General features: G+C 31.4%; 1 protein-coding gene across 1 annotated transcript; it reads right to left on the bottom strand.

Annotated features, from left to right (window-relative positions):
- On the bottom strand, window positions 1-455 carry LOC136795658 (uncharacterized; the record flags this gene model as incomplete). The annotated part of the gene is given in 1 exon segment (XM_067046961.1): window positions 1-455. A coding segment is annotated over 1 exon segment (240 nt), but the record flags the coding sequence as incomplete, so codon positions are not given.
- Between the last annotated feature and the right edge of the window lie 11,087 nt (window positions 456-11,542).

Here is an 11,542-nt window from a genome sequence, read left to right as displayed (position 1 = left end):
CAAGAGTGTTCCATCTCTTAATTTTTTACATTGTTTGACTTCACCAATCAGGTTATTTAAGTTTTTATAAATAAAAAAAGGCGAGATCCTACTGAAATCTAAAACATTTCCAATTTCATCAGTTTCTGTTCTTTTAATAATATAAAACCTGTTATAGTTTTTTGGTTTAGTTTCATTATTTCTTATGTCTGTACTTTTAAATTTTGCTTTTTTACGTTTAGCTGGTGGAGATTCAGCCATTGTTATAGCTTCCAATATAACCTAAAAAACTAAACAATGAGTTTTAATAAGAAAGTAAATTAAAGGTGTCCCTTATCTGTTTTGATCACCAAACAACTCCACGGGCCATAAACACAAATTCGAAAACCACTGTTAAAAGTTACACAAAAGCACTATTGTTTCCAAAGATCAAAGGCACAGGCACCGACGATGTTTCTTCACCGGAATCTAGAAAACAACTGATGAACATAAGTGTGAGCATGCTTAAAAAAATAATCGAGGTCTTATTTTTGTATGAATATCAACTAAAGAGTGATCTTAACCTCTTTATTATAAGACCCCCACAAATAAAACCCACAGAAAGTGACAGTCCTCTATCACTTTTGAAATATTTGATTAAAACGGGAGACTTAATAGAGCTAAATCAAGCGATTTTTCAAACGTGGCTGAATTTGGAAAACGCCGTGAACCCAGGTGTCAGCAGGTAGGTCCTGGAGATCAGGTGCACGGTTCTCCTTTCCGTGACGAATGTCCTTACTAACTCGTGAGTCCTTCACAGTTGGTCGTGCAGATCGATTTCTTCCAGTCACTTAGGAGGTTGGCTATCTGCCGGGTTGATCATCGCATTGATGGCCGATTTCTAGCTGTAGTCACGGGTTCACTGAGAAGATGTAGCGCAAATTGTTCCGCTGGCGGATCGGGGTGGCTTCCTGATGGTGTTGGGCTGTGGCGAGAAGTAAGGAATGTTCCGGTTAGCTGCTGGGTTCACGTCGTTTTCCAAATTCAGGCGTTTTTTAAACGCTTGATATAGCTACATTATGTGGTGATATCTTCCACTGCTGCATTCACCGCTCCCGCTTTATGACACAGTGCTACCACGGGAAGTGTTTCAATTCATTTCTACATTAAATTAATCACAATATATTAAATACCTAGATAACAATTAATGATTAAAAAAATAAAATAAGATGAAATTGGCCTAGAATGGGCCTAGAATTCTCCTAGAATATAACAACTAAAAAATTAAATCATTCACATTCTGATGACTAAACATTGTTAAAAAACTCGGTTTATTTAAATATTACTATATTTTAAAATACCAATTCACAGGATGGGAGTCTCTCATGTTTTACTGTAAGAAAATCAGGGTCATAATTCATAATACAAGTGCTATGTCTTGATCTTCACGATATCATAAATGTCTTAGTGTGATTTTATGACATTTACGTTGGTACCTGTTCCCTAGGAAATGACAAGGTAAAGAAAAAAGATTGACAACTGTCAACACACGGGTATCCTCTCTAGAGATCACAGAAACCTTTTAGGACCCAATGGAAGTAAAACCTCAGGTGTTCATTAGCCATAATAAGGCTACCTATCTTAATGGGGGTTTGGATTGGTCCACTTCTTTCTTTGTTGTAATCAATATCATATAGTTCGGTAGAGGAGCAAAAGGTCTTGGGTGCTCTGGGCGAAAAGTTCAAATAAACTACATGGTAAACAAATAATGATTTTAGTCTATGACCTCAGGGAAGTAATTAGGAATGCTTGGCATAATAAGACAATTGATAAAGGTGCAGATCACCCTGATACTACCCACTTCGTCAATGAACGGTTGAAATAGTTGTATTGTTTTGGAGCCAATGCGTTGACAATCAGTGGATTTGAAGCGCATCTGAGCATGTTTCAATAGTGAGTAGACCAACTAATTTCTGGTGATGAGAGAAACGAGGATCCATTCCACCATAATGAATGGGTTGAACTTTGGGACTTGATGAAGAGCACGTTTTGAAATCTGAACTACCAGTTGTTTTCATATATCACTCCATGAAAATAATGGTAGGGAGGTTTCTCTTGTTAGTTTATCGTAGGCTGCTGGTGAGTTTGAGATTTATTCTTTTGACTTATACTTGAAGCCTGGAGACTGGTGAAGTGTTGTCAGTTCTGGAAATCGACCGTCATTCATCTTATACTAGACTCCTTCTCGTCTAGTAGAAGTCGGATAGCCCTTCTCATAATATCCAGTGCTAATATGTTATGCGATCTTTAGTTGCAGCATTAACTGAAGGTCTCTATAGTACATCAGTTACTGAAAATATGGAATTCCACCTTGGCCATTATGAAATGATGAATGCCCACTAAAGGAGATACACCAGGAGGCATGTTAGTCACTAGCGTACTTATATTTTTGGACTCTTTTGAGCTAGAAGATGATAATGACACCAATCCTTGTTTATGATAGTCTTGACCTAAAAGAAAGTCTACAGCGCTGAGTTTCCAAAAATATTCGTCGGCAAAAACGTAGAACTAGTAAAGATTGAAGTAGATAACAAAGCGAGGTAGATCGCCAGTAATGCGGGAAGCAACGATGGGCTGAATTTGGAGTTTTGTCTCCAATTTAGGATAAATAACTGATAGTATGCAGTATTTAGATTGTAGAGGCTGCAGTCCAATGCCAGACACCTTCCGCTGGCATTGACGGATGTTCTCACCCAATCTTGTGGCACAGCGTTCGGCTCTAAATTATAGTTAAGTTTATAATCAGGAACTAAGGCCCACTTACGTGAAATATCTCGCGCACAAACACATTTATTACATAAGAAAAAATACCTAATATAATTCAAAATAAATCAAATTACAATTTTTTTTTTATAATGTTGATTCAACATCTGGTAACAATATATTATATATAGATAAGTAATTAATAAACTGGAAAAACCGCTAGTCCTTTGGAAATGAAATCCAATAATTATGATTTAATGGACGTTTTAATTTCAGAATCTCATCTCACACAGAAGAGACACTTTTACAAGCACAACTACATCACTTGTAGATCAGACCACCCAGACAAAACTACCACCTCTTTCCACCTCCAATATTTATTCTATTCTCTCGTGATTCTTCTGGATTTGGTTTCAATAAATGTCTGCTATTTTCACTAGCGTATGTGGAATTGTTATTATATATTTTCCTTGATACACCTATATTTCGAAAATACCACATCACATTTTACTATAATTTGGAGATATGCTGGGAATCAATGTAAAGATAATCATTAAAAAATGTTAATATATACTATTTTCTGCTTTTTCTTACGTATGTGTAGATGAATTTTCACCTCTTTAATTAAAAACAATACGCTAGATTCTTTCTAAAATTTTAGAAAAATAAGAAATTTCATGAGTCTCTCTCTTTTATCAATGTGAAATATTTCTAGGATACACCAATATTTTAAGAGTTTTTTTCGTAGCGTTCATTTAGCGTAATAACATTATTAATTCATACATACATAATACAAGAAATGTATTATATATACTTTAGTGCGTCTTCTCTCTTTGATTGCCTTGTGGCATTATAAGGCGTTGATACGAGTCCATTTTCGGTATTATATATGGCTAATACAATCGAATTGATAGAACGGGAATGTTGAGTGTTGTGTTCCATTTTAAAAACTTTTTTTTCAAGAGTTGACATTGCCTATTTGCTTAACAATTTTATGCCAGGTATCTATTTTTAATGCCTAAGTGTCTTTATCTTTTCTTTTTTTATGATAGAATGGATAGTTTATCTCAGTTTGTTCAATTAACTCTCTTTTTTCCATTAAGCATAATCCATATTTAATAAATCTAGAGCTAATAATCTGTATTTACTAATTAGAGATTTCATCATATCATATTAAGAATACAATTTTTGTGAGCCATGTCACTTCGAAAACTTGTTGATGGAGAGTGTGGAGGCACCAATTCTTTAGTTAGCCTATCTTCTCATTTTGTAAAAAATATAAATGCAATGTAAATTATCATTATCATTATTATAGCTAACCATTATTATTATTATTATTACAAGATAGTTGTAGATTCTAGCTATCGTTTATTATTATAGTTGAATTTAAAATCTAATTTCCATTTTCCGATTACCAAATATCATCATCATAAAAGGAAATGAATTTATGCGTCCATTGTTGCCGGATCATTTATTAATAGTAATGTTTTTGTTTATTGTATGTATTATTGTTATAGTGTCCTTTATATTATCACTTATGTAGGCTATAATGTGGTTGAATGTAAACAATTTTAATCTTTCATACTACAGGAAACACAATTAACGCCTTGTTATTTTTTAATTTAGCATTTTAATTGAAGTATTTTAAGACCAGTTTTTTCACAGGAGTTTTTAAACGGCGGCTATCCATCAACTCCCATAACAATATGTGACGGCTCTACAAACAATGACCCCGCGGTGGGGTGATAAACGACGTACCCGTCAGCTTCAATATCAACACGCACTTATTTAACCGATAATTTACTTCTTCAAAAAAATTATAAGTGGCAGTTCGTGTATGCGACATATCTGGAAAAAAAAAATTTTGTCTACAAACATTAAACTACACTAGGTACAACGATAAAAATGAAGTAATAGAATTTTTAATAAATTAATAAAAAAATATATACGGTGTACATAAGAGAACAGGGTTTCTCGGTGAGTAAGATGATACTGTAGTGAGTCCTGTGGTTCTCGAATACTCCTGGGACTAGCCCAACTTATGTAAAGTGGGTACCCTTAAATGGGGGAAACGCTGATGGTTGAGCTAATCTCGGACAATTCACATTCTTGTAATATATTGTTTGTTCAAAAACAATACTTCCGTACTAAGTACCGAACACCTGACACTTCATGGGTTGTTGGCGATACACTATGTGATATATATATGCTTGTTGCTCAGATACATAATTTAGACAAAAATGTTAAAAAAGAAAGTATTCTTTCATTGTGATCCTAATTCTAGCCACTTACAAAATAAACCTCATATTGTTAAACAAACACGAGGTTAATATAGACAATAAGGGATTTTTATGTTATGTAATATTATATGTTAAGATCTGTATAGAATATTATCTTAGATAATAAGATCTATATTTTTACAGCCATTGAATGCATGTTATTTATGTAATCATTGATTTCTGTAAATCCATAAAATACCAGCTTCAGTCCATAGTAAAATTTTGATAATTTCCTTTGTATCTAAGGTTTATTAGACTAATTTTTATTTTATTATTATTATTTTCTTCTGATGAATACCTCCAATAAATGGTGTAGCTAAAAATTGAATATTCCTACACAAATCATTACTTTTAGTTAATTGGAATTCCACGTGCGATTATGAGTACTGTATTAAAATTATATTTAGATTATTTACCTGAATAAATATTAAAGGGAACACCGAAGCACGTAGTAATAAAATAATAATATTTTTATAATTTTCAAAAGGAATATACGTACAATGAATATCTTATATAACTTTAATAAATGAAAAATACATTGTTTTTACTTCTGGAACTATATAAAACAATTTACGACTACTTAGTTTGGTCTGTAACGAATCCTCGGAACTTGACTCTGACAAGACTTAAAGGGCCCTCATACTAGCAAAAATTTGCATAACAATGACATCACCAAAATTTTGTGATCCGTTTGCGGACCTTTCAAAATTTTGTAGAAAAAAGCGCGGGGGCTGAAAAATGTTTAGCAAAATTCTTCACTCTACCAAAAGCTTTCACTACATGCACTATAGCGAGTGAACCATAATCCATCACAAGTTTCTATAACTATCTCACTGACAATGGTCGGAGCAATATACGACAATAATTTAACGTCCTCAAAGCTGTTTCCTGATGCTTCAGAGCGCAGAGTGAGACTCAGTTTTTCAGTTGGCGAGATCGCTCTATTGTGTATCATGGTTTTCAAACAAAGTGCGTACTATATTCAGTAGTTTCTTAAATAACTCAATTTATTCTCAGGGAATATTTATAAAGAGTACGTTCTAGACTCAGTTCACGAAGGGAGGCTCTTTTCTTATTATTATTATTTGAAGTATTAACAGTGCATACAATGCAGCTAAGATACTTTTAACATCCGGGTCAGCCTGCATTAAGAGATGCCCTTTCATCACGAATTGTTTCATCATCACAGAAAATTAGTGTAGTTTGACATTCAATATTTTGAACGAAAAAGTATTTTAATATATCTGCACAAAATTTTGAGAAATGTTTGCTAGTGTGAGATCCCTAGTCAACTTGAAATTTGTACATATTTCATGTAGAGATCTTAGTGATATTTCCAATTTCATAAAAAAAGATTTTTTTATATGTTGAGATTTACATGTCCACAATATAATTTTAATAACCGAATGTTGGGGATAAAAGCCTAAAACGTTGTTCAGATAAAAATAAAAAAGTATTAACAAAACCCTTTGGAACTTAAGTTGTAAGCTTATAAATAATTTTACAAAAAAGATTTTACGAACTAACAGATTGGATGCCTTTAACTCTAACAGTTCTTTTCATGAATTCCTCCCTTTACTGTATTACCACTATAACTCAAATACTCAAGGATTGTACACAATCCTCGAGTTATGAAATGTTTATATAACAGGAAGCCTAAACACAATATTATTGAACCGACATTAGCATTCAATCCTATTGACCTTCCCTAATGTATAACAACGATGTTATGGTTCAGCATTGTTAACATGTTATTCTTCCTATTTTGGTATCCTCCCAAATATATATATCGACTCCAAAATCATTCCAGTATCATGGATGATGTAGTTACTTGTTGCTGTAGTTTTTAATATAGTTATTACTTGCCGATTTCGGTATATGTACCGGTTGAATAAGCTATATTATATTTTTTATATAAATTAATAAGAGTATTTCTTTTTTGAACTCTACATTTCAATATTTCATACCTCACCAATCTACTTTACGGTATATGGTTCAGGGCCCCACAGATTAACCCTTATTTTTCTTTTGGTGATTCATCTATCTCTTCACTTTAGTTTAAGTTATGATATTACCTAAATTTTATTTATCGATTAATTTTTTATAGCTGTTCAACAAAATTTAAGTACTTTGGTCTATACCGATTTTAATACGCTAGTATCAATATCTAGAACTTATATAAATTCCAATCTAAATAAGCGAACGTGACATACTCATATTATGGCTTAAGTGGCTTTTAATATATTATAGCTTAGTCGGTGATTTTTAAAGTCTCATTAACGGTTGTAATGTTCAATAGAAGCACAAGGTAAATACTTTTTTTTACACAGGGAAATACTCGTAGTAAACCGCAGAGAGTCATATCTCTTCTTCTTTATTTATCCCATAAAGTGGTTACTGAGAGAGTACCAGTGAATAATAATAATACAGTAAATGCTAAATTTTAGGTATATTCTTCTGTTGAATCATCAACCACCTACTCAGTAAAATGAATCACACCTTAACGAGATAATCTTTGAGTGTACAGATGAACAGGGTTAGTCATTTGAATGGGACTATTCGTATTATAAATAAGGGAGTGGATATGGTGTCAAAGATAAAAAGGTGAACAGAAAAAATCAGATATAAAATCATATTCTTACATTATTTTAAAATTAATAAATAATAATATCTCATATATTTTTTTTCATGCTAAGGAAAAAGAAGGTTATACATAACATTAATTAAACCTATTTGCACATAGGCGGCCGAAACGTTTACTGCTACCAATACAGGTGAATAAAGAGTCTTCGAAATTAAAATACATAAATATTCGATGAAGTAATTCAAGAATATAATATGAGATATAAATAATGAGCTCTGTGGCTTATGAAATCTCACCGAATTAACGGAAATTTTACCAAAAAAAGATGCTCCAAAGCAGAATTCGTGTGAATAGAAGCAGAGGAAGATTAAGAAGAGGATGTGGCGAAGGACGGCCTCAGGTGGCTGAGAGAGACAAACTGGAGAAAAAAGGCTAAGGTTAAGGACATCTGGAGAATTATAGTTCAGGAAGCCAAACCTCCTCTAAAGGAGGACGTAAAGCTACGTAAAGAAAAGAAAATGAAGTCCAACTATATCTTTACTTTTTTTTTTTAATACAAATGTAATGAAACATTCCAGAGATATATCCATAGAATTCCTCAAGCCAGATGAATGATATAAGTATCCTATAAAACGATGACTGAGACGAATCTTTAGCTTAATGCATTAATATGTTTTTGAATTGAGCAAATGTCATATTGTTGATTTTTTTCGGACTCACTACTGCGAAAAATTAAAATTCATAATTCATAAGTAAATAACTAAATTAAAAGTTCAAAAGAGATTTCGTATTTTCTTGGATATTATTGGAACTGTACAATTCTAAAGGCATTACGATGCACGAGGTGTTGCTTGTATAACTGTTAAAAGAACCGTCCGCATTTGAAATGCGCTAATTGAAAGGGAGAGGAAAGCTAGAAGGGAAGGAAGATACCCCGCAGGATCTGATTTAGAAGAACGAGATGAAAAATCCATTAATTAAAACTTGGACTGACAGAGGAGCTTATCGTGTTTGTTAACAATATCCTCTCCCTAACCTTGTTAGTACTCGTCTTCTCTGGAGACTGACTTATTTTTATGCAATAAGCGTCCTACAGGATCATTTGTGTCGATAGAATTCAATAATTTTTGAAAACTTATTATACCAGCCTAAGATACGAATTCCATAAACGTGGTTTAACGTAATATGACACAAAACTGTTTGTCTCTGTTGTCTCTACATTCTTTATTGTATTTACAATAGAATAAATACACTGCGGCACAAATATAGTGTGGCAGAAAAGTCGTGTGTCAAACAAATGTAATTCAACATTTTCAAAATGAATATTTTTTCTGATATGCTTCATGAATGTCTGTCTGAACATAACTTATACGGGCCTGTACGTAGTAAGGCTTCAGACTTACTTTTTATCTTTATTTCAACTCACACAAATTGTATAAATTTTTATAAGAAAAATTAAAGATTATAAACAATAAATGAAAACGGTAATAGAAAGAGATAAAATAAGAGAAGATATATTAAAGACAGTACAGATTAAGAGATGAAAAGAGAAAAGAATAAAATCAAATGAAAATTAATTAGACATAATTCATACTTGTTTTAACGGAAGTAACTTTTATATATATATATATAACAAAACACCTCTTCCTTTTACCCCATTCCTACTTTAATATAACTGATCTTTCAGCTGACATCGACAAATGTTATTATTAGTAGGGCGAAATATGGGTTTTAGATAGGATAAAATAAAATAGATAGGAAAAAAAATTCACAGGTTTTATTTTATATCTCTAGTTCTAATTTTTTTTTTCATTAGAGACGGTTTGTGCCCTTTGGTGCAGTTTATAGAGCCCTAAATCACTGCCAATTTGGTGTAGAGCGGTTGATCCGTTTTGAATCTATTTTCATTTTTTATATTTAAAAAAAAAGTGACCAAATTTTGGACAAAAATCTTTCATTTTCAATTTTATTTTTCAAAAATTCGTATTTAAGAGTTCCTAGAAGTGGTAAAAACGAATAACAATTTTGTTTTACTCCTAAAGAATGTTTTACAACATTTTGTATAGTAAGCCCCCCTGAATGTATTCAATGTTTTGAAAATTAAGAGGCAAAGGAAGGGTTTTTATTTAAAATCTATTTATATTTTAAGTAGTATATACATTATAAATAAAATTGCTTCAAAGAATAAAACAAATCACCTAACATTTGAAATACTGGATCATTGGAAATATGGATATCTGCTCTTTCAGCCTAAATCTATTAAATTTCGATTGAATACCTTTATAAGGCCGGAATATGGGTTTTAAATAGAAAAATACTAATTTACTTATATAATACTAACACGGTGACCAGATTCTTCTATTTCCGAAGAGCAGGATAAAAATAATAATGATTCCCTTAACCGTTTGTGAATATGTTCAATTTGTGTTACCAAAGCATGATATATAAATATACGTAAATGTTTAATTTTAACTAAATACAATAATTTATTTGAACCTATCAATTGTGACCATTAAATATATATTCATCAAACATAGCAATAGCGAAGCATTACTGGGTCAGCTAGTGTGTATATAATAAGGAATGCCCGAATCTTTGTCCAAAATAAACTTTTAAATTACTGGGCCAATTTACTTTCTGTTTTTGTTTTTTTTTCTTCAAAATGCCTTCTTTCACTATGGGATAGTTTAATGATACTCAAATCTACGAATTTTCAAGTTGAAATAAAAAAATTCAATAGAATTGGATTTTAGCTCTATGCTTTATTATGCTTAAGTATGTTTTGTTTTTGTGGTGATTCTGGTTATCGATTCGTCTCTTTGTGAAGAGTATGAAACAAATATTACTGACTCTATTAAGCTATATTATATTTACAAAAAATTATAAAAATAAAATGTGGATCAGGGTTTAGAAGGTCAGCACTTTTTTTTTTTTTTTTTTAAGCAAATGATATTCGTTTTTAGTGTCGTCTCAAACTACCAAATACCATTTTTCAATCAAATTAAATTTATTTTTTTGGAGGATTATTTTATAATATAATCTTTCATAACTTCTCTTCATATAATCCAATTCCTATGTTAATATAACTGTTGAAAAGCTGAATCCCTGGTCTTTTAATCAACATTTGATTTCAAGTTTGATTTAATACCCTTAAATGGGTTTTAAATTAATAAAATAGTTTTATACGTTTTATTTTATATCTATGGTCCTAATTTTTTTTAATTAGACCCGGTTCCCATCCTTTGGTGCAGTGTTTAAAGCCCTAAACTACAGCCAAGTTTGGTGTAGATTGGTTATTTGTAAGTCGTGTTAAGGTTATTTGTATTTTTAGATTTTTCAAATGAAATGTAAGGCCAAATTTTAGGCTAAAAATTTTTGTTTTTTAATTTTTTCGAAAATTCGTATTTGAAGGTTTCTTGAGGTGCTAAAAACGAATATTAACTTTTTTTCTCTCATAGTAAATCTTTTACCACACTTAGATAGATTGGTCGGCCGGAATTTTTTCAATATAGTACTGATATACATGGTTGTTGTAATACAAAAACTATCCATATTTTATGTAGTCTATACATTACAATATCATAGATAATCAAATTGCGTTAAATAATGCGAAAAAAATCACTTAAAATGTTAACGATGATACAGCTAGATTAGCTGTTAGCATTTCACCACACTTTGAGACATCAGACGGTCTTACCAACAGTACAAATTTCATTTTGCTCCTTGTGCATGTATATGTTTAATTAATGTTCCTAAATCATAATGATAAAATATACGTAAGTTATTAATTTTAACTAAACACAATAATTAATAACAAACTATCAATTGTGCTTATTAAATCCATGCGCATTATGAAATATAGTAATAGCGAAACATTACCGGATCAACTTGTTTTTCTGCAAATACTGCTTTTATAACATTACAGAATATTATAGAATGGTAGTAAAATTAAATTGTA

The sequence above is a fragment of the Halyomorpha halys genome, unplaced genomic scaffold (assembly GCF_000696795.3).
Source record: "Halyomorpha halys isolate HHAL.00 unplaced genomic scaffold, Hhal_1.1 Scaffold259.1, whole genome shotgun sequence".
NCBI lineage: Eukaryota > Metazoa > Arthropoda > Insecta > Hemiptera > Pentatomidae > Halyomorpha > Halyomorpha halys.
The sequence above is the reverse complement of the archived record's forward strand: the minus strand, read 5'-3'. Positions and strand labels throughout refer to the sequence as shown.